The sequence below is a fragment of the Capsicum annuum genome, chromosome 7 (assembly GCF_002878395.1).
Source record: "Capsicum annuum cultivar UCD-10X-F1 chromosome 7, UCD10Xv1.1, whole genome shotgun sequence".
NCBI lineage: Eukaryota > Viridiplantae > Streptophyta > Magnoliopsida > Solanales > Solanaceae > Capsicum > Capsicum annuum.
The window spans coordinates 181,526,725-181,552,368 of NC_061117.1; the positions used below are offsets into that span (position 1 = coordinate 181,526,725).

The following is a 25,644-nucleotide window of genomic DNA, read 5'->3' on the forward strand; positions in this document are numbered from 1 at the left end:
ATACAAAGGCCTTAGTAAAGTAGGTGTTTGCTGATTTCAAAAGCAAGCTAGGAGTGAGTGTTCCACCACTCACTAGCTTAAGGGGAAGTGTTAAAGATAATAATCAAGCAGAAGATAAGAAGAGTGTACATTAGCTAATTCTATTAGAGTTGGAAGAATTAGAGTTAGTCTATGCTTTGCCTCTATAATTGTTTAGGTATTATAGTAGTAGTAAACATCTACTTGTATATGTAGTCACCTAGTGTTGCAACTCTAAGTCTTCAATATTGACTTATCTAGGACTCTTGTAAGTAGTTTAGGGCTCTACAACTACATTGTATTCAACTCCTATAGGTAGGAGCTTGTACTTGGCTCCTTAATCATAAATAATATATTTTAATTTTCTTCAATGTACTTTAGAATTCTATAGTTGTATGTAGACATCACCATTACCTTGAGAGGTAGAGAGTCTATTCGAATAGAATCTTTGACTCTAGTAAAAGTGTTGTAAAGTAGTTTGGAAAAAAGAAGAAGAAAATAACCAGAGAGGATAAATCAGGACAAATACAAAAGAAATCGTGATAGAATATACTAAAAAGAACAATAACTTCTATAGAATAATACGATTATTAAAGTACAAGAAACATTAAGCAGTAACATTGGAATAACAAGAAACTCTCAAAGTAATAAGACTAATAATATGAAAGAATAAATGAGATAACTTTCATTTACCTAACTAACCCTGTATCTTAATTTGTGTCGTACTGTTCTCCATAACCTCCTCTCTAAAGTCGTACCCTCAATAAGCATCATATCATATCTAATCGCCTCTCCTCAATATTTCATCGTACCTCTACCTATACCTTTATCTATTCTTAAAGGCTAAAATCCGCATAGCTAGGGGCAGACATGGTATGGTATATGCTTGATTACTATACCAAATTAAAATTTTTGATATCGTGATTCTGATATTATGTTATTTGGTATGGTATATATTTTAAAACTTTTTGATATTCGATATTTATAAATAATATGCAAAAAGTATATACTTACATAAATAACATATATATATACATATAACACTAAATGTTTAGATGTTGGAACTTTGACTACTCTATCTTGATTGAATTTTTCATTTTTTTTGTAATTGATTTAACAAAGAGAGTTGTTTGTACTTTCTTTTGAATATACATATACTTCTACATGTGTAATGTGTTAGTACGATAAATTGAAACATATTTTAAAAATTCAAGTTCATAATACTCTATTATATGATATATATATATATATAGTCGAATATTATACCGTAAAATACATAATCAAAATTCAAGATACCGAACCATATCAAATTGATATGGTATGGTAATGATATAGTATTTTTAATAACTGAATATCAAAAAAGTTGTTTTTAAATGAAAAAATCCATCACAACCACCTTAAACTATAATCGAAAAGTCAATTCCACACCTAAACTAATGTGACGACCTATTACACACATGTTCTTATTAAAATTAAATTTAATAGCCCCCTCAAATAATCAAAGCCAGTCGCATACCCGTACGTGATTTACACCCGCCAACCAGATAAGTCCAAGCCACAAATATAATTGAACTTTTTCACTTTTTTTCAACCATTTTTGCCTTCATCTTCTTATCTTTTTTTTCACCTGAAGCTGAATTTCCATGGTGGTTCTAAAGAAGAACCACCATAATGTCATCACCATTATCACCATCATCATCATCTTCTTCTTCTTCTCTTCTATTATTGATATAAAATCAACACAATCAAGCAATAACTTCATCCAATTTAATCGTCTTTGCTATCCAATATCAAAATTTGCGACACGATCATCACCTAATTGTGTTACCCATCATCAAATACCAAAATAGATTTTGAGCAATTTCAATATTCTATTATTGATTTTGAGTAAAATCAAAAGATGATTTTTAAATAGAGAAGATAGATCTACAAAAATGTATTAAAAGATTGAATTTTGAGCAAAACACACAAACTTTTATAGAGAAAGAACAGAAATATAAAATAAATTAAAAATTTGATGCTCAACTTGATGATTTTGAAGGTGAGATCAATAAGATCAATCTCAAAAGTCTCATCGAAAAAAATTTCAACCAGCGTTGAGTCCACCCCTCAATCTTTTTTGTTTTTCTCTCTGAAAACTACCATGAAAAATTATTTTTCCATCAACCATAGAAAGGGAGGAGTGGTTGTAATTAATAAAAATAAAGAAAAAATGAAGATGGAGAGAATAAAAATAGAAAAAGGCTTAAAGATGGCATGAAAGAGAGAGAGAGTGGGAGGGGAGGGGGTTAAAGAGTATTGTTGGCCTTTTTCTTTTTAGATGCCTATTTTTAATTTCTTTTTAAGTCCTCTTGTTAGTTTTTGGGTTCTAAGTTGATGTGTAAATGGAAAATTGAGGGAATAAATTGGAGAGAAAATAGAGGTTCACTTAAGAATGTCAAGTTCTCCCATACTGGTGGGAGAAAGGAATATCTTGTGTTTTTATTGAGAAATGCTCCTTCAAATGGATATTGAGGCAAGAATAAAGATATGCATCACCGTTGTCGTCGCTCGCTCGGCTCGACTTTGGATTTGGATTTGTCAAATGATCAATCGAGAGATCAATTTTTTGGACAAAATTTATTTAAAACTTAGAAACAAGTGAAATTTTAATCCAAAAATCCAATTAAAATGTTTTTCTTTATTTGCGGATGTATTCGGGCATAATGCTAGCGCATACAAAATGCACCTCGAAGGGACACAATCCTTCGAGAAAAAGACACACTATTTTAGAAAAGGTGCAGCCTGTGCATACAGGTCGGGCGTAGACCTGTCACAGGTCCAGTGCAGACGTAATAGGAATAGGCTAAATGCGACCTGTGGTCGTAGGTCCAGCGCGGATCAGGCGTAGGTAGCTAACATTTCAGAAAAAGTTGTCTCTTTCCATAAATCATTATTTTCCTTCCGAAGAGATACGTAATTTCTATGAATACCTGAACTTTTCCTCTGATATAGGTATGAATTTTGAGTTAAAAATAATTTTTTTCTTCTTCTAAAACTATCTTGTGATCATCAAATCATTGAGTGTGTTCAAAGTTTCTGAAAGTTTGAAAAACCTCTACTTTCATAAAGTGGGCCATTTTATCTAGGAGGAAAGATTTCATAACCTCAGGTACTTGAGGAAAATAAATTTCTTAAGGATACACAGGGAAGTCGGTGGACTTGGTTCTTAAATTTTTGCTACATCTTTATTTCTTAAAAGTTGATAAATACTTTAATTTGATAGTTCATTTGAATATTCATTTGAACTTGTGTTTGAAGCTGTTGAACTTAATTTTAGTTCTTGAAAATTATTCTTGAACTTAGTGTTAAAGTTTGTATAGAAACATACAGATTTGTACCTGTAAAATAACAATCTTAAGGAATTTAAACTAATCTGCACTGTTTGGTTTCTGAAGATTAAAGCTTATTGAACTTATTAGTAATTTGAAGATATAAAACCGTCGTCACCAGTTAAAATTCATTCGGTTGACGATTGGAAGAACACAAAAATTTTATCGTTAAACTAGAAACAAGTTGGTGTTTAAAGTTTTTACAATTTTATAATTAATATTCTGACATACTAAGTTGGTTGTCTTTTTGTTACAGCAAAATGAATCCTGAAAGTCATGCAAATTATGGAACGAAAAGTGTAGCAGCAGCAATTGTTACTACAACAAGATGCACAAGTGTTGCACCCACAATGACACCTGCGGAGCAACCCAAAAAGTTTTCGGGTGTAGATTTCAAATGTTAGTAGCAAAAGATATTCTTCTATTTGATAACTTTACGTCTTCAAAGTTTCATCTTTGAAAATGCTCTAGAATTACCCTAAGAAACACCGAACAAGGAGCGGTTTATTGTAATGGAGGCATGGAAACACTCAAACTTCTTATGTAAGAATTATATAATGAATGGCCTTCAAGATGACCTTTACAATGTATACAACGGTATGAAGACCTCAAAAGAATTGTGGGATGCTTTGTAACAAAAATATAAAACTAAGGATGCAAGAACTAAAAAGTTCTTTGTTGCAAAATTTCTTGACTTCAAGATGATTGACAGTAACACTATCGTCTCTCAAGTGCAAAAATTGCACGTAATCATCCATGATCTCCTTACAGAAGGTATAAATATAGTAAATACGTTATTTGAACATGTTAAGTGTGTTCTTAATAGTCATATGACCTTTGATGTAGGTTTGATTGTGAATGAGGCTTTCCAAGTAGCGGCTATAATAAAAAAAATTACCACCTTTGTAAAAGGATTTTAAAAACTACTTGAAGCATAAAAGGAAGGAGATGTTAGTGGAAGCCTCATTGTGAGGTTACGTATTAAAAAAGATAACAAAGCAGTCGAGAAGAGTTCAAAAGGGAATTCCGCAATCAGTAGTGATAACATTATGAAAGATGACCCTGACAACTCAAAGAAATGAAAGAAAGTATCCGAACAACAAAGCAATCCTTTAAAGAAGAAATTCAAAGGGAATTGCTTTAATTGTAGCAAGGCTGGCCATAAGTCCATAGATTGTCGGGCCCATAAGAAATACAAGAAGAAAGATCAAGCCAACATGGCTGAATCCAAAAATAAAGTGGATGATTTATACATTATGCTTTCAGAATGCAACTTGGTGGGTAATCTAAGAAAGTAGTGGATTGATTCTGGTGCCACTCGTCATGTCTGTGCCAACAATGAGTTTTTTACTTCATATGGTCTGGCTCAAGATGAGGAGAAGATTTATATGGCTAACTCCGCAATAACTAAGGTCAAAGAAATGGGAAAAAATTTCTTGAAGATGACATCAGCCAAAGTGTTGATACTCTATAATGTCCTTCATGTACCGGAGTTGAGAAAGAACATGGTTTCTATATCACTTCTAACCAAAAATGGATTCAAATGTGTATTTGTTTCGTATAAGGTTGTAATTAGCAAAGGAGAATGTATGTAGAAAAAGGTTGCCTCACCAAAGGCCTGATCAAGATCAATGACTGTGGAGATTAATAAAATTTCTAATTCCTCTTACTTGCTAAGTCTAATGAATTGTGGCATAAATGATTAGGACTTGTCAATTACAAAACTTTGCAAGAACTGATTAACTTAGAGGTTTTGCCAAATTTTAAGTGCAATAAATCAAAGTGTCAAACGTGTGTGAAATCAAAGTATGCTAAGCATCCGTACAAGTTCGTTGAAAGGAATTTCAATCCCTTAGACTTAATCCACACAGACATTTATGATAAGAATTCAACACCATCTCGTGGTAGGAAAAAGTATTTTATAACTTTTATTGACGATTGTACTAGGTATTGTTATGTTTATTTGCTAAATAGTACGGATGGAGCAATAGACGTATTTAGGCAATACAAAATAGAAATTAAAAATCAATTAGAGAAAAAGATCAAAATGATTAGAAGTGATAGGGGTGGAGAATATGAATCTCCTTTTGTAGAGATATGTGTAGAAAATGGAATTCTCCATCAAACTATTGCCTCGTATTCTCCTCAATCAAATGGGATTGCGAAAAGGAAAAATCGAATAGTAAAGGAAATGATGAATGTCTTACTTATAAGTTCTGATTTACGTAAAATTTATGGGGGGAGCTATCCTTACAGTTAACCGAATATCAATAGAGTGCCCCATAGTAAGACACTTTTAATTCCATATGAAAAATGAAAAGGAAGGAAACCTAACTTAAAATACTTTAAAGTGTCGGGTGTCTAGTAAAAGTCCAAGTTCCTATACCTAAAAGGGTAAGAATAAGACCTAAGATTGTGGACTGCATGTTCATTGGATATGATAAAAGCAGTAAAGCATGTCGATTTTTGGTTCATAAATCTAAACAATCGGATATCAATGAAAATACGATAATTGAATCAGATAATACTGAGTTTTTTGAACATATTTATTCGTATAAAACTGGACATGAGCAGTCTAGTGAAGGGTCTAAACGACCTTGTGATGAACTAAATGAGAATGTATAAAATGATGAGAATCCAAAGTGAAGTACATGTCAAAGAACGTCAACTTCCTTTAAAACTAGATTTTGTGACATTTCTTCTTGAAAATGAGTCTCAAATGTTTGAAGAAATAATGTCGTCTTCAGATGCATCATTTTGGAAAGAAGCAGTCAATAGTGAGATTGATTCAATCTTGAGCAACCACACTTTGAAATTGGTTGATCTTCCTCCAGGAAATAAACCTTTAGGTTCTAAATGGATCTTCAAAAGGCAAATGAAAGTTTATGCACTATTGACAAATACAAGGCAAGACTTATAGTAAAAAGCTTTAAGCAAAAAGAAGGAGTTAATTATTTTGATACATACTCTGCCTGTAACAAGGATAACATCCATTTGAATGTTAGTTACCTTAGCGACTGTATATGGTCTTGAAATTTATCAAATGAATGTGAAAACAACATTCTTAAATAGAAAATTGGAGAAAGAAATTTACATGGAACAACTCGAGGGTTTTGTGGTTCCCGATAAAGAAAAGAGAGTGTGCAAACTTATTAAGTAACTTTATGGACTAAAAAAAGCACCCAAACAGTGGCATGCAAAGTTTGATCAAACCATGTTGGCAAACAGCTTTAAGATAACTAAATGTAATAAATGTGTTTACATTAAAGACACTCCAAATCACAAGGTCATTGTTTGTTTGTATGTGGATGATATGTTGATCATCAGTAGAGATATTTCTAATATAAATACCATGAAATAGATATTTAAAAGCAAGTATGATATGAAATACCTTAGAGTTGCGGATGTGATCTTAGGGATAAGAATCAATTAAACTCCACAAGGGTTGGCATTGTCACAGTCTATTGAAAAGGTACTTGACAAATTCAAGTATTTGGATTTTGGTATTGCCAAGACTCCATTAGACGTCAGCTTTGTATTTCAAAAGAATGAAGGAGATAGTGACTCACAGTTGGACTACGTAAGAGTGTTGAGAAGTTTGATGTATATCACGAATTGTACGCGACCAGATATAGCTTGTACAATTAGTAAATTGAGTCTGTGCACAAGTAATCCCAATCAAACTTATTTGATGGCGATGAAAAAAGTCTTGGAATATCTAAAACATACTCAAGACTATGCTTTGCATTGTAATAAACATCCGGCGGTAATTGAAGGATATAGTGATACAAATTGGATCACCAGATCGAATGAAGTAAAATCCATAAGTGGATATGTATTTACTTTAGGTGGAGGAGCAGTCTCTTGGAAATCGTTCAAGCAAATATTTATTGCCCGCTCTATAATGAAATATGAATTTTATCGCATTAGATAAAGTCAGTGAAGAAGCTGAATGGCTTCAAAAAATTTTGAAATATTTTCCTTATTGGCCCAAACCTTTGGCACCAGTATATATACATGTGATAGTCAAGCGACAATAGGTAAGGCAAGGAGCACGATGTACAATGGTAAATCTCATTATATAAGATGGAGACATAATATCATTAGAGGACTACTCTCTAGTGGAATTATTACTATTGACTATTTGAAGTCAAAGGATAATGTGTTGGATTTACTTACAAAAGGCCTATCTAGGGAGAGTTGAGAGAACATCAAAGGAAATGGGTTTACTGCCTAGGATAAGTCAGCATGGCGGTAACTCTACCTAGCAGACTGGAGATTCCAAGATCTAGGTTCAAGAAGATTAAACAAATTTGTGACTAACGATTCAACATTGTCAAAGTACTCAACTCATTCTCATAATGAAGACAATATTCAGAAAACAAGGATAAGGCTTATGGTTTGAAACTTTTTAATGGTTTCTAAGTTTGGTAGATTTGACCAAATAGTTTGATCTATAGGATTAAACATTTAGGAATCAGCTATATGAGAGTAAAGTGGAAGCCCCTCCAAGGAGAACGTTAGTAAAGGCCTATTCTCTAAGGTCTGATGAATCCAGGACGTGTTCATGCTTAAAACGAATAAGATTATAAGAATCATAAATGATAAAAGGCTGGTTGTGTGACTTGTGTTGTCTAGCTATACATTAAAGTTTGATGTTTCAAAGATATCAAATCTACTGATTAGCCGAGTGCATCCGATGCATGTTCACTACGGAAAGTTCAAAGGAAAATCTACTTATCCCGATGCAATCAGTCTTTGCTTGTTGATCACACACTTTTCTATAAATTTCTTGATACGATAGTCATTCCCCATTCATGTGGGGGATTGTTGGGTTCTAAGTTGATGTGTAAATGAAAAATGGATGGAATGAATTGAAGGAAAAGTGGAGTTTCACTTAAGAAAGTCAAGTTTTTCCACATTGGTGGGAGAAAGGAACTTTCTTATGTTTTTATTGAGAAATACTCCTTCAAGTGGATAGTGAGGCAAGAATAAAAAGATGCCTCACTCAGTCATGGTTATCGCTCTCTCGGCTCAACTTCGGCTTCAGATTTAGATTTGTCAAATGATCGAGAGATTAATCTTTTGGACAACATTTATTTGAAACTTGGAAACAAGTGAAAGTTTAATCCAAAAATTCAATGGAAATGTTTTTCTCCATTTGCAGACGCATTTCGAACGTAATACTAGCACATACGTAACGCACCTCGAAGGGATGCAACCCTTCGAGAAAGAGACACACTATTTTGGAAAAGGTGCGACCTGCGCGCGCAGGTCGGGCGCAGGCTGGCTTTGCCTAGCGCAGGTCCAATGCAGAAGCCACTGGAATAGGCTAAATGTGACCTGCGGCTGCAGGTCCAGCGCAAATCGAGCGTAAATAGCTAACCTTTCAGAAAAAGTTGTCTCTGTTCATGAACCATTGTTTTCTTTCCGAAGAGGCACTTAATAACTATAAATATCTGAAATTTTCCTCAGGTATAGGTACGAATTTTGAGTTGAAAACAATCTTCTTCTTCTTCTAAAAGTCTTGTGTGATCATCAATTCGTTGAGTGTGTCCGAAGTTTCTAAAAGTTTGAGGTACCGCTATTCTCAAAAAGTGAACCATTTTATCCTAGGAGGAAAGATTTCATAACCTCGGATACTAGAAGGGAATAAATTTCTTAAGGACACACCGTGAATTCAGTGGACTTGGTTCTTAAATTTCTGTTTCATCTTTATTTCTTAAAAGTTGATAAACACTTTATTTTGATAGTTCATTGGAATATTCATTTAAACTTGTGTTTAAAGGTGTTGAACTACATTGTATAGAAACATACAGATTTGTACCAGTAAAATAATATTAGTTTGGGTGTGTGGGTTTTTCGAATATAGTTTAAGATAATTTTAATTTCTTTACTCTTTTTAAATACCAAATCATATCATACCATGCTCATTATAAATAAGTAAAAATAGACAAAGTGTGTAAGTCTACTTTTTGGCTTATTTCGTTTGACAAAATGAAATAGATAGTAATTAAATGAGAAAATACATCAAAACACCTTTGAACTTGTCCACAAAACTTACTTTAGCACTTAAACTTTATAGATAGTTATTTACCACCCTAAACTACTTTCAAGTGAATTTTACACCACCCGAATTGTTGACATGGAAAATATTAAAAACCTCAGCACGTAATGGACAAAAGAACTGAAAAAAATAAGTGGAGCCCACATTTTAGTTTTCAGCCACTCAACCTTCCCTTACACCATCTTCCTCACACCCCATCACCCCTCTTCCTGACACCTCGCCACCCTTCTTCCATTTCTCCATTTTTCCTCACCAATATTATCAATCAGCTTAATCAAAATGCACATCAAAAATATTTTTTCATGTAAATTTTAGTAATAAGTTCAACTTCTCACAGAAAATCTGTAAACAAATTCAATCTATTCCATTAAAATCAATTTTTCTCAATAACTAAATTAATTTCAAAGTTATTGAATTCTTGTTTAAAATACCTATATGAAAAATATTGATACAATTCATATTGAAACTGAATTGAAGAAGAAAAAAACACAAAAAGACACTTCAACCAAATAAAAAAATTCTTTAAAATATAACAGTCGAATTTGACAAAAAAATTTAACATCATATTTTTATCACTAATTCTGTTTACCCACAAAATGAAATTCTTTGACATGACAATTGTAATTTTTCAAGAATCAAATTTCAAATATTTAAATATAGAATCGAAAAGAAAAAAAAGAAAAGAGTTGAAAAAGAAAGAATGAAGGGAGGTGGAGGGTGGGGGGTAGGGGCCTGGGAGGGAGTGTTTACGGATGTGAAAAAAGAAGAAGCAGATATGAAAAAAGAAGAAAGATTGGGCTTTGGGTGGGGTAGGTTAGGGGGCTTGAAGATGATGAAAGCGTGGGTGCGTGGGTGGGTGGGTGAGGGATGAAGAAGAGAGTATAGGATTTTTTTCCTTAATATATATATATATATATATATTATCTATTACTAATATATATGTGACAATTAAGCTGCTGAAGCAGGCAACTTATGGACGACATGTCTACTTCAGCAGCTTCAATCATGATTTTACTATATCATTCTTAATTAATTATTATAAATTATTTATGTATTAAAAAGTTAATAATATTTAATTTAAAAAGTAAAGTAGATATTTATGACACGTCTGATTTAGCTGTTTCAACCGTGATTTTACCATATCATCCTTAATTAATTATTATAAGTCATTTACATATTAGAAAATTAATAATATTTAATTAAAAAAAGTAAATAAATATTTATGACATGTCTGCTTCAACTGTTTCTACCATGATTTTATTATATCATCCCTAATTAATTATTATAAGTTATTTACGTATGAAAAAATTAATAGTATTTAATTAAAAAAGTATAATAAACATTCATGACATGTCTGTTTCAACTGCTTCAATCGTGATTTTATTATATCACCCCTAATTAATTATTATAGATCATCTAAGCATTAAAAATTGATCATATTTCATAAAAAAGGTAAAATAGACACAAAATTATAAGTTAACTCTTGATGTTTTAAATTAACTTGACGACTTATATTTGATCCACTAAAAATTTTTTCACAAGTACTTTTTATAGTAATTTTACTGTATCGCTTCTAATTAGTTAACCATTGATGTTTTAAATTAACTTGAGAACTTATATGGGGTCCACTTAAATTTTTTTCACAAATACTTTTATAGTAATTTTATTATATCACTTCTAAATAGTTATTATAAGTCATTTAAGTATTAGATTATAAGTAATATTTAATAACAAGGATAAAATATATAAAGAATTATAAATTAAAAATGGGTGGATGAAGTACTTTGCAATAGTAATATCTATATCAAAAAGAATGTATGAAAATAGTACACCTACTGAGATCTAAGGACCCGTTTGGCCATAAATTTTTCTCCCTTTTTCGAATTGTTTTTTTTACTTTTTTCACTTTTCCGAAAATTGTGATGTTTGACCATGAAAATTCAAAAAATTATTCTGGAGTTGGATTCCAAAAGGTGAAAACAACTTTTTTGTTATTTTCACAATTTTCCACTCCATTTCTAACTTTCATTATTATTAGATATAATTCCAATCTTTAATTTTTTACTCAAACACCCCTTATAACTACAACCAACCACCAAGAAAAAAATTATTATTTGTTTTCTATGGTACAACATCATTTTTAATTGTTATAGATATTCTAATCTCTTTTTTTTCTTTTAACGAAAATTTATTAATGTGAAGTAAAAAATAATAAATGACAATATATGTCGGAAATATATCAACTTTGTTTTGAATTAACTATATTATAGAAATATAAGGCCTAGTACATTATGTTATTTAAAAGTGAGAAATTTAATATTTTTTTTGTCATCTAATTTTCTGTATATGTCATATAATGGCTAAGTCGCATATCAAACATAACGTAACGATTCATATTTACGATACAATAATATTCAAGGAAAATCAATATCATCAATAAAGAAAAAGCAAAAAATTAACACAAATCTATTCAGAAATAATTCATCGTAATTTTTTTTAAAAAGACCAAATTCAATAAAATAATCAATTCAAGTGAAAGTAATTAAGAATTTTCATCAACAAATTTAAGAATATATAAAATATATTTATATCCATCAATCATATTTATCAAAATATATTTACTCTATTCAATCAATTATGGTTAGATAAACTTATTTAGCTCGTGCTTATGATATTTTTATTCAAATTTTAGAAGAATAACAATCATAATAATTATTTTGTTGTTAATTATTTTATCAATTGAAGACATATAAATTATTTTCTCAACATTTTGGCTGTATGTTAGTAGGTAAATTAGTAGTTGAGTGATTTTGATAATTTTTAAAAGTTTAGGGCATAAAATCATATTTAAAACAGATTTTTCAAAAGTCTAAAAAAAATATTTCAAAGAGACATGGCCAAACACAACTCCAACTCCAACTCCGAAAAAAGTAATTTTCATGACCAAACAACTACTAAATGATAAGATTCAAACAAAAAATTAAATACATAGTTACGAGCTAAGATCTGAATGACCAAAATATCCATTTTTATTAGGTACAACTAAATGAATAATAAAATATGTAAACAAGGAAATTAAATTTTAATTTTTTAACTATTTTTTTCATTTCAGTGGTCGACATGCTTGCCGACTACTGCTTGCTCCATGATTTTACTATATCACTCCTAATTAATTATTATATATTATTTACATATTAGAAAATTAATAATATTTAATATAAAGGTAAAATAGACATTTAGGACATGTCTGTTGCAGCTGTTTCAACCGTAATTTTATTATATCACTTCTAATTAATTATTATAGGTCATCTAAGTGTTAAAAAAATAATAATATTTAATAAAAAATAAAATAGACATAAAATAAAAAATTAACTCTTGATGTTTTAAATTAACTTGACATCTTATATGTGGTTCACTTAAATTATTTTCACAAGTATTTTTTATAGCAATTTTGCTATATCACTTCTAATAAGTTATTATGAACCATTTAAGACATGTCTGCTTCACTACTTCAATCATGATATTTGTTTGACTGTCAAAATTATATCGATGTCACTTAAATTGAAATAGAAGAAAAAATATAGTAAATCAAAATAATTAAAAATTTATATTATTTAAAACTGTTTAATTTTTTATGCCACTTGGTGCATAAATTATAAATATATTTCCTTAACACCTAATGAAAGATTTAAATTCTAGATACTAAAATTACTAGGAGAATATAAACCACGATTAAATTTCTAAATAAACTCATATTATATATAAATATATAAATACTTTTTTATATGGCTTATTTCATTGCTTTTATAATAATTTAAAAAAAATTATTTACGTGATGCTGACGTGGCTCAAACGTGGTGCGTGTGTATTGTATTTTCTGTAGTGAGAGTGGTATAATATTTTTGAGGTGATATAAAATTCTTTTAAAAGTTATTAAGGAATTATATAATTATCCGTGTAGTTCAGAATTAAAGTAAATTATGAAAATAAGAGGTGAAATGATGTATTTTTTGTAATTAGACTGCTTAGCCGTTGTAAAAATGGAAGTGGCAAGTGAAATAGGAGGAAACAAAACTAAAGCTCCACCACAAAAATCAAAACCCGGACAGCAGAGATCCTTAGCCAAAAAGGAGTCAAAAACCTCAAAATGAAGTCCTTTGGGACTCTTGGGAAAACAATGGCTTTATCACTATCTTCACAACCCCTCTTCACTTCCTCTAAACCCCTTTCTCCTCTCAAAAACGCCTTTCCTTTCTCCCCAATTCGACAAATTAGCACTCTTTTTCTTCTTTACCCTTCCTATAACAACGCTACTACCAACAAGTTTTTGCTGAGATGTCGCAATTCTTTCTCCACCCATGCCGTCCAAGAAGCAGCTCCTCCTGCTGCCTCCGCCCAGACGAATACCAATACTGGTGCTTCTTCAATTGACAAAATTGTTCTGCCTACTAATGAGTCATCCGATGGACTCCTTCGAATTCGACACACGGTAATGTTACACCACCTTGCGATGCTTGTTACCTATTTTTTTTTTTTTCATTCTATTCTATTCTTCGTGAAATACCATTTTGTTTTGATTGTTACTTTAATTTTATTGTATGTTAAATCTGTCATTTGCTCTACCGCTTACCCTACTTTTATTGGAAGTTTTAAACGAGTTGCATTCATTAAGGCCATACGCACCCAATGGTGTCGCCTAGTGGTCAATAAAGTGGGTGAGAACCATGAAGCCGCAAGTTTAAATCCCAGAATTAAACAATAGTTGATTTATTTCCGTCTATCCTCTCCTTGGTTGATAGAATTACACCTGATGCTGGCGGAAGGTGCCAGGTATCCCGATGAATTAGTCGAGGTACGCAAAAGTTGACCTGGAAACCACGGTTATTTAAAAAAATTAGAAAAAATACAGTATAATACAGTATGATACATTTTGAAACAATACGTAACCACCATCCAAACAGTGTGTTAATATTGGATGGGTTTCGGGGTATTGCGGAAATAGAATCATTTCCAGTTCTATTATCTTTAAAATTGAAAATACTAAAAGGGACAATTACAGAATTAAGCAATGCTTAGTACATTGTTGTTGATATTAATGCTGCTGATATAACTCAAATAGCGGTTTTTATACTGCTTTCTAGATTACTGTATGCCACCTAGCTTTGAACTCTACACAGCATTGGTAAATAAACGATGAAATGGTTTAGAAAGCTACTCACTCCATTTCAACTTGTTTGTCTAACTTTCCTTTTTAGTCCATTTCAAAAAGAATGTCTCTTTCCTTTTCTAACAACTCTTTAATTTCAATTTTCCATGGGACATGTTTAAGACCACAAGGGTCAAAAGTCTTCTTTACTTTCTTAAACTCTGTGTCAAGTCAAAACCAAACAAACAAATTAAAACTGAGGGAGTAATACTTTTTTCAAAGAAAGCTAATTTTCTTGTGCCAAAGACATCCATTATGTTGAAGTAATTAGTTTAGTTTATAACTGATAGTCTTCTCCTTGTACATTTGTGGATTGGGAATTTTTTGTTTTGTGGTATTAATGTTGTTGGAGATGAGGTTCGTATTGTCTGTTGCAACGTATCTTGTTTTTAGCGAGGAATGGTGTCTTTACTCATTCATTATGTAGAATCCTGAGTTTGTAGTTAAGAGTTACCTGTAGATTTTAGTAATATAAATTACCATTCAGTCCATTCTGAGAGTGGGTCAATGTGTTCTTGCTGCAGTGTGCTCATGTTATGGCCATGGCGGTCCAAAAGCTCTACCCAAATGCAAAAGTGACAATTGGGCCCTGGATTGAAAACGGTTTTTATTATGATTTTGATATGGAGCCTTTGACTGACAGAGACCTGAAGAGGATTAAGAAGGAAATGGTAAGCTTTCTCGTGCTTTTCAGTTACTGTCAGAAAGTTAATCCTTACTAGTCCCCCCGCCTCCCCACAACGATCCCTCCCCTTGAAAAGGAATAAAAGGGTAGTTTGATCTTGTCAATGAAGCTATTATTTCTGGTTATTGAATTGACATCCTGAAATTTCTCTAGGATCGAATTATCAGCCGAAACTTGCCTCTTGTTAGAGAAGAAGTTAGCCGAGATGAAGCTCAGAGAAGAATAATGTCTATCAATGAACCTTACAAGATAGAGATTTTAGAGAGCATACAGGAGGAACCAATTACCATATATCATATTGGTAAGACTTTGATTCGTTGTTTTTGTTTAGTTTGAGAAACTGGCAACAATAACATACCCAGTAATATACCCAGTAATATCAATGTGGGTGGAAAGATGTACCATATTGATATTGTAAGAGTGCAATGATAGTATTCTGTGAATTCAGTTGTAATTATTATTGTTAGCGCTAAAAGGAGAGGGAAACTGAATCTTCAATCTTGCACCTGGACGCCAGATGACTTGAGCCTGGCTGGACCCCTAGATAGTTGATTTGTTGCAAAATCTTAGTTTTGATCTTCCTGAGCTTCTACCTCTAACTCGAACTTGAGATTGAAGTCTTATACCCCACCCTGGAAGTTTAAACAATTGTGTAGAGGTCTGCAGTATGAGAATATGAATCGAGAAGATTAGAGTCAGCCAAATCAGCTCACTGATATCTGGTCTCGACCCTTGTGGTACAAGATCCAACTCATCAGTCCTTGCTGTGCAACAACGAAGTTTACATGCTATTATTAGTGCTAAAATTATTGTTAGTATAATACTTTTAAATTAAAAGTGCTTTAGAAAATGTTGAGAATGGGTGAACTTACTTAAAGAACTTAGCAGATATTCTTCTCTAGAACATCATTTTTACTGCATCATTTGTGCAACAATGAAACTTACATGCTGTTATTAGTGCTAACAATTGTTGTTACAATAATACTTTTGGATTAAAAAGTGCTTCAGAAAATGCAGAATAGGTGTACTTACTTAAAGAATTTACTAGCTATTCTTCTCTAGAACATCATTTTTGTTTTTGTTACTGCATTATTTCAGAAATAGTGACAGATTAGGAGCAATCTAAGAAGGGATTGAGACTTCTAAGATAAAAGAAGGTTAAGTTTAAACTTTTATTGTTCTAGCTAAAACTATTCGACAAAATGTAGCACAAAAGCTAGAAGCATCCATGTAAACCTATTGCTTTAACAACAAAGTATGTTTTTCTTTTTCTCATTATCAAATGCTTTCTTTTTGTATAGGTGATGAATGGTGGGATCTTTGTGCCGGACCTCATGTTGAAACTACAGGAAAGATTAACAAAAAGGCTATTGAGCTTGAATCTGTTGCTGGTGCTTACTGGAGAGGAGATGTAAAGAAACCAATGCTCCAAAGGATTTATGGCACAGCATGGGAGAATGAGGACCAATTAAAAGCATACCTTCATTTCAAAGAAGAAGCTAAGCGGCGTGATCACCGGCGAATTGGCCAAGATCTTGATCTCTTCTCCATACAGGCAGATCTCTCTTTGATTAACCCATTTATGAGACTTATGATGTATATATACCTTTTCTTTATGGAATGAGATTCAATAACTTCTTTTTCGTTGTTGCATATGCTTACATGAATTGAAACTCAAATTGATTGTAAAACTGGCAGGATGAAGCTGGTGGAGGTTTAGTGTTCTGGCATCCCAAGGGGGCTATCATTAGGTACATAATAGAAGATACTTGGAAAAAGATTCATATGGAGCGGGGCTACGATTTACTCTATACTCCCCATGTAGCGAAGGCAGATCTTTGGAAGATTAGTGGTCATCTGGACTTCTACAAAGAGAATATGTTTGATCAGATGGAAATTGAGGAAGAGCTTTTTCAGCTTCGGCCAATGAACTGCCCTTATCATGTATTGGTATATAAGAGGCAGTTACATTCTTATCGAGATTTTCCAATCAGAGTTGCAGAGCTAGGAACAGTGTATAGATATGAGTTATCTGGAAGCTTGCATGGCCTTTTCCGTGTAAGAGGTTTTACTCAGGTATGTTGTTAAACATAAGATCTTTATTTACCTCAACATCTGTATCCTTGAATAGAATTAGCATCCCTAAAAAGGAGGGATTATTGCATCAGTTGTCTGAAAGAGAAGGAATGGGAGGTGGTAAAAATGTGTCTTTCATTAACCATGATGACCTACGGGTTATGCAACATTTAATATGAACAAATGAAGATGCATTTCCTAGAAACTCATCGTTGTGGAGTACAACATACTTGCTATAGTTGATAGAAGTGATCTGTCTTCTCCTCTTGGAGGCTAGGATTTTGTCTTGGTCTGCTTTGGGTTCTCTCGGACATATAGAACATACTAATTTGGTTGAACAAATCAATCTGTTCTCTCTTTAGGGGTTTAGTCTACCACCTTGAATCTCAACATCTGTCTTTGTTATTAGTTGAAACGTTTTGTATTTCCGGTAAACATGAAAAGTTTCTCAATTAAGAAAACTGCAAATCATTTATTTGTTTTTGTTTCTTTTTATCATGTAAATTGTTCTTTAGGCATCCTAGGGGAAGAAGATCCAGGAGAAGTAGTGTGTATGACATCAGAAGGACCAGAGATTTCTTCCATAATGTGCCCCGTAAAAGTTCCATCACCCTCAAATCATATACCAAGAACTGTCTGAGAAGGGAGAGAGGAAAATGCACACATTAACATGTACACACAACGAAAGTGCCTGCTTTAATTGAGGACACTTCTTTAGAGTACTTTGATTTTCTTTCTCTTTTTCTTTTGGGTGGTTTCTGATCACACTTTGTTTCACCTATTCTACACGGGCAGCAGTACAGCCCACAACTATAGGCCTAGTATCCTACACACCATGGCTGGAGCAGATCACATAGGGTTTTGTAGTTCGGATAGGAACTTAAGATCTCTACGTTGTACTCCTTTGCCTCCACCACTCACCTATCCTCTTAAGGACCAAAGTACTTTGATATTCTTTCTCTCTGTACTTTGTTTTTGTCATTATTGTTTAATGTTCTTTCATCTCTTCCGATCAGCAGCAGTCCCAAATTTCGCCTTCTGCTCTTTGCTTATCACACCTTTCTTGAGAATTATGCCAAATGCAGACATTCCTCATTGTCCCCAAAATATATTACCAGAATTTCTGGACATAATTCTGCAATCTGACTCTGGAGCCAACTCCCATTAGCTCCTCTATTTATACCAAGGACTTTCCAAGAGGAGCCCCTAAAAAAGTAAAAGGATTCGAGTTAGTGATGCTGTTGAGTTTCATCTTTTAACCTGATAACTTAGATCTCTTACATGATACTTCAGTCTTATGTGAAGGACTTATAGGGTACTCTTCTGTGGTGAGAAATTGTTCAACTTTTTACTTCTTACCTGTTTGTAATCTTCTCCACTGCAGTAGGAGATTTTAGTTTCATCATTTAATTATCGGAAAAGGTTCAAAAATACCCCTGAACTATCTGAAATAGCTCAAAAATGCCTCTCGTTAGATTTTTGGCTCAAAAATACCCCTCCGTTAAATATTTGGCTCAAAAATACCCCTCCCTCTAACGGAATTCGGTAAAGGATCAAAAATACCCCTGAACTATCTGAAATGGCTCAAAAATACCCTTCTCTTTAACGAAATTCCACCAAGCATGCAACCTAGATCAAAAAAAACCATGTGACTATGCCACATTACCATCCACATGTAAAATGTTAGTATTTTTTAATTATATGACATTCTTTTCTTTTTTATTTTTATTTTTATTTTTTTGCAAAGCAGGGAAACGGAAAAACCTAAAAACCAATCTTTTGCTAATTACTTCATTAGTGTTTTAAAAGTTCTAGATTTCACCTTTTCATTAGTGTTTTAAAAGTTCTAAATTTCATCTTGTTATTGTCGTTTGGGAATACACTGGGTTTGTTGTTGTTGTATTGTCATTTGGGATGAGGGACAGCTTGATCTTGATCTGATGTTGACTCGAAGGAGGAGCTAGAATTTTAATTTTTAAGCTAGCAAATGTTGATGTATTAATAATTGAGTTGAATTTACTACGTGCAAATTCTTTTTCAAAATAAATAAATTCCTTTTAACACTTGTTTAATCATTCGAAATGAATTCATTTTTCTAAATTCAGTTTTGATGAATAATCTTATTATTTTTAGAACAAGTTTGAAAAGAAGTAAAATGATACTTAATATTGATAAATTATTATTTAATTATGTCATTCATTAACTTTTTGAAGATGTGTGTCACATTTAAAGATTCATTAATTTTAGATTAGAGGAGGTATTTATTAAATCATTTTAACATAAGCATTTTGAGTAAAAGCTAGCAAAGCCAAACACATCTTTTGAGTAACTAATTTGAAGTTTAGTTTGAAATTTGTTACTTTTACGAGTAAATCATAATTTTAACTTTTATACTGGCCTAATAATTAATGAGTTTATTAGTTTAATAAGACTCTTTTGTTGGGTTTCACACTTTTAACCCTATTAACAAGAAAAAACTTGTTTTTTAGATGATCAAAGGAATTTGATAATAGCGATGTTACATTTAATAAATTTTTTCAGAAAAAAATATTAGGTAACCACCGTTTGTCTACTTTGATTAAAAATGAAAAAGCCGTGTAAATTTTGTCCGTTTCACTGACGTTTTTAAATAAAAATAAAAATAAAGAAGAAAGGAATGTCATATAATTAAAAAATACTAACATTTTATATTTGGATGGTAATGTGGCATAGTCACGTAGTTTTTTTTATCTAGGTGGCATGCTTGGTGGAATTTCGTTAAGGGGAGGGGTATTTTTGAGCCAAATATTTAATAGAGGGGTATTTTTGAGCTATTTCAGATAGTTCAGGGGAATTTTTGATCATTTTCTGAATTCCGTTAGAGGGAGGGGTATTTTTGAGTCAAAAATCTAACGAGGGGCATTTTTGAGCTATTTCAAATAGTTCAGGGGTATTTTTGAGCCTTTTCCGTTTAATTATAATCATCAAAGTATATTGTAATTACAGTCTTCTTAGTAGTATTCTTTTCCTCCCTCTAAAAAAAAGTTGGGAGATTGAATTCTATGACATGATTCTGATAAAATGTTTTGTTTGTTCTTTCATGCAGAACTCCTAAGCAATAGCAATTTGCATGACAGTGATAAGATACCCCTTTATTGATTTTGCAGGATGATGCACACATCTTCTGTTTAGAGGATCAAATTAAAGATGAAATCAGGGGCGTATTAGATCTGACCGAGGAAATATTACAGCAATTTGGTTTTGACAAGTATGAGGTCAACCTTTCAACAAGACCAGAAAAAGCTGTTGGAGATGATGAGATTTGGGAAAGAGCAACATCTGCACTTAAGGATGCTTTAGAAGACAAAGGTTGGAGCTATCAGATAGATGATGGTGGTGGGGCCTTCTACGGTCCCAAGATTGATCTGAAAATTGAGGATGCTCTTGGAAGGAAGTGGCAATGCTCAACTATACAGGCATATTTTGATCTTGGTCTCCTTTTTCATTGGCCTGTATACTCTCTGTGTCCACTCTTGTCTGTCTTGTCTTGTTGGTCCCTCTGGTCGCTGTTTGCAAAACTCTGATCAAGTTTGATCAAGTCTTGACCTCTCGCAAACTTGAAACTGTTTTTCCTCTAAATTTTCTTTTTCCTAGCTCGTTAGCTTCTTTGTAATCATTTATTGACGCATGAACTTCTACAGGTTGATTTCAATTTACCCCAGCGCTTTGACATAACATATGTTGATTCAAATCAAGAAAGAAAGCGGCCTATCATGATCCATAGAGCAGTTCTTGGATCATTGGAGCGCTTCTTTGGTGTTCTCATAGAGAATTATGCTGGTGATTTTCCACTTTGGCTTTCTCCCATCCAAGCTCGAGTTTTACCAGTTAATGATGCTCAGGTAATCAATACTTTGACTAATTCGTGTTCTCCATGACATGTAGCCATGTTTAGTTTATTACCCTGACCAAAATTTGCTGCTTACACCAACTCCCGCAGTCACCCTTTTAACATAATTTGTGGTTTATTTGATTGTACAATGTAAATTTTGAAACTGGTCTGGCGGCTTTCGTATGTTATCTGTGAATTTGTTTCTGCTGATATATATGGTGTCTCATACTGACTTATGAATGCATTATGTTGACAGCTCCAGTACTGCAATGAAGTAGGCAAGAAACTAAAAGCTAGTGGTATTCGGGCCGAGGTTATCAGCGGCGAGCGTCTGCCAAAACTCATCAGGAACGCAGAGACGCAAAAGATCCCATTGATGGCTGTAGTTGGACCAAAAGAGGCTGAAACACAAACTGTAACTGTTCGGTCTAGGTTCGCAGGGGAGTTAGGGAACATGTCCATTGATGAATTTATCAGCAGAACAAAGACTGCTAGTGAAAACCGTACATTGTTATGATCAGGGACATGATTTAATCATAATGTTTTGAGTCATTTATGTATAATTTTAAACATAATTGTCTGAACCACAGAGAAAATAGAGAGCAAAATAAAGGAATACATTAATTCTTATTGAATCTTTTATTTGCACTTCTTTTGACATTATATATGACGGTGTCCGACTATCTTAAAGCATGTCATAACATTTATATGACTCTAAAAGCATGTCATCAAGCGTAAAATAGGAATTTAGAGCTAAATTGTTTCAAATATAAAAAGGTGTCGTCTTTCCGGAACAAGCTAATAAGAAAAGAACGACACATTAAATCTCCTTAAGTTGTTGGTCGAACTGAACTAGCTGTGATTATGTGAATGCAGTATCAACATAAATAGTATTAATACTATCTATGTTAATTAACAGAAAAGTACATAAAGACAGATGTAAGTGGTAATTAGGTGGGAAAAGGATATTTTTAAGTCATTAATACGTCGAGAGCAATTTTGATCCGATAGGAAAACAATAAAGGATAAAATTTGATTCCAAACACATTTTTGAACCAGTTCTAATACGTGAAAGAACATTTTTTTAATCCTTTTCTGTTTGAGTTTTTGCAAGCAAACTTAAAAATAAATTCTTTTGTAGTGGTTGATTAAGTGAAGTTTTTCAAATCTTATAACTTTCACTAGCTTCATTTTCTTTTTCTTTCTCTTTGTATCTTTTCAGAAAAACACAATCATCCAAATCCAGTTTTAACTTAGAAACTTTTTTTCCCTAACTTTTTAATTTTGTCTTAATTCAATTTAGGAGGAAAAGAAAAAGTTGCCGCCCGTGTTGAACTTGGTATCTTTTGTTGATAAATAAACTATTCGATTAATTAATTAGTTGACTTCTCTCTAAGATCTCATAAATCATAAAAATGAGTTTGTTAAGATCTACTATGACCAATCCTCACAATCACAGATCACTGTTTCTTTTATTTATTTTTATTGCTATCAGTTTTGACACGTGAAATAATTAGTATATTACTTGCAGCCCATGTGATTCCACTTGTTAAAAATATTTTCACGGAATTGATCGTGATTTGTGTTGTGGGTGTAAACATATATCGTGGTTTGTGTGTGTTAAGATTTAAGGCATATACATATACATATACATATACATATACATATACATATACATATACATAGGATATTATATAATTTTTTATGATTAGTAGTACTATTTAACGTATTATTAATTTAACCTGATAATATTAAAATTATACCGTATATAAAACTTAAACTCATCATATACATGTATATCTTCCACACATGAACCAACCTTTTTTAACAACACAATCTATCCATAAATGGAGTACATACATAAGCTGTGGAGTATGTTTGCCCAAGTCTTTGTCTTTTTCTCTCAAACTACTATTAGAGGACGGAAATATATTAATGTCATCTAAAATATAGTTAGGTGTAAGAAAGTTCTTGGAAATTGTAATTAGACAATTTAGCCAACCAAAGACTGAAGATAAATTCAAAATTGTTGCTTTGGGCCACTAGGTTTCCTGTATTCAGAATTGCCTCCACTGAATATAGTGCGATAATCACTTAATCCCCTATTAATAAGCTTTTAGACTCTTCCAAATTCATAAATCAAGATCTCCTGGTCAAGCTCCTCTACCTCCGATCCTATTCTTATTCTCTCTGTCCAACAATATTTATTTATTATTAACTTGACATATAAATAATAAATAATAAAATAATATATAATATCATATCTTAATTTATTATTATTACCTAAAATCCCAACTTCGTAAAATAATTACAAAAATTTCAAACTTCAAATCATTGATACATCACAGCTAGCCTCAAATCCCGAATTTAATTCATTTCCATTCAACATTTTGTTTATACCTAACCCATCAAAATACTCATTCCATTTTGTATAATAGTATGAATGATTTTATTATATCACCCTTTGAATATAATAATTTTAATATTTTAAAATATGTATTAGATAATGACTATAATTGATAATTAAGGATAAAGTGAGTAGAAATGAGTAAAATTAATTATAGAAAAATTACAGAAAGTACCATACTTAAAACTATAATATAATATATAGCAAAATTTTCTCAAAATTATAGTTTATGGCAAAAGTAATATTATTTTGCCCATTAACTAGACAAACGCATGTTTTACTCTCATTACTTTACTTTTTCTATTTTCACTCCGTTGTTTGACTTTCTTCCAATTTAACTGTATCTTCTCTCGTAATTTTTTTTCCAATTTTCGCCTATTTTTCTCAATTATTGATAAATACTGTGCTCCATCAAATAAGGCAAATTGATATTTACAGTTATTGTATGTTATCTCTTCCATATAATTTATATATTTTATATTTTTTCTTCAACCTTGTTCTTTCTTTTTTTTTGCAGGGGGAAGGGTTTGTGAATTTTGCATTTTGTAATGATGCGGATATTTTTATTGTATGTTGTGTGTTGTATCTCTTTCAAAATTTTTGGGCTTTTTTATCTTTGTATCTCTTTCGGATTGTATGTTGCGTTTTGTGATTTTTTTATATTTTTTAACACAAGTGAACATAGAAGAGGTGAGATCGAATCATCGTAACGATTCGGAGAAGATTACGAAAATTATGAAGAAGAAAAGATTGAGAAAATCTTCATATCCGAACCCTAAAAAATGTAAAAAATTGTGAAAAAGAGAAAGTCAGACGAAATTGGAGGGTCAAGTAAAATACCAAGTCTTGTTGATCAAAATTCATATGAATATGAATCCGAAGAAGAAAAAGTGAAAAATATATTTGTATTAGACTTTTATAGATTATGGGTCATATGCAGGTATATGTATTTTTTTAATACACATATGATTATGCTTATATTTGTTTTTCAGTTGATAACATATGTATTTGTAGTATTTTTTTTATTGAAGATATGTAGTATGTATTTTGTGTTATTCAGTCATACGAATATGAATAGAGTTGTATTTGTTACTGTTAAGATATGAAATTGTATATGTTACTGTTAAGATATGCAATTATTTTTGTTACTGTAAAGATATGTATTTGTCATTGTTAAGACATCAGAACAGGAGTTTTTGATATTTACATTTGTTTGTTCAATATTACTATGATATGTACTTTGTAAATACATATGAGTTTATTTGTATATTCTGGAACAAACATGTATTCTGAAAATACATATGCAGTGATATATATATTTGTTGTAATGTAATATATATAATGTTATAGGAATTATATGCATACTATGGACTTTGTATTATTTTTTTGTGAGAAGAACATGTAATATAGATTTCAATAATTTTTTATCTGTAGGTACCGCGTGATTAAATATTCATGGCAAGAGTACTTTCAAAGTTTGCACCACATATAGGATGTCACACAATCAACGATATTGAAGAGCGTATTTTGCAGGGATTGTTGATTGTATATGGGGATATCTTGATACGGGATAAAACAAGGGAACACGAAATCACACCCAAAAACAGTCCACAAATCACAACAAATCGCGGACCAAATGGGGACCTCTCTCGGATTCGACAAACACAACAAGAATACAAGATATGTAGGTTTATTTGACACCTAACAACAACAACAACAACAACAAGAGATAATCAACAATATGGTAGGAAGAAACAACACTATGATAACAAGAATCAACGATTACAAGATTACAAGAACAACAAAAACCAATGGTTCAATGGTTAACTAGACAACACAAACTAAAACATGAAATGTAAAGATAGGAAGTGAGACATACACTACAATAAGATCCAAGAACCCATAGACATATTCCATCTAAGGACCCCTAGAACTTACAGTAG

At 32.0% G+C, this 25,644-nt stretch overlaps 1 protein-coding gene across 1 annotated transcript; it reads left to right on the top strand.

Annotated features, from left to right (window-relative positions):
* Positions 1 to 13,468: 13,468 nt before the first annotated feature.
* LOC107878157 (threonine--tRNA ligase, chloroplastic/mitochondrial 2) lies at positions 13,469 to 21,929 on the top strand. The gene is made up of 8 exons (XM_016725069.2): positions 13,469 to 13,945; positions 15,187 to 15,333; positions 15,501 to 15,648; positions 16,649 to 16,902; positions 17,046 to 17,423; positions 20,570 to 20,878; positions 21,104 to 21,304; positions 21,551 to 21,929. Exons 1-8 carry the CDS (start codon positions 13,604 to 13,606, stop codon positions 21,809 to 21,811), a joined length of 2,040 nt encoding a protein of 679 aa, XP_016580555.2. The 5' UTR covers positions 13,469 to 13,603; the 3' UTR covers positions 21,812 to 21,929.
* The last annotated feature ends 3,715 nt before the right edge of the window (positions 21,930 to 25,644 follow it).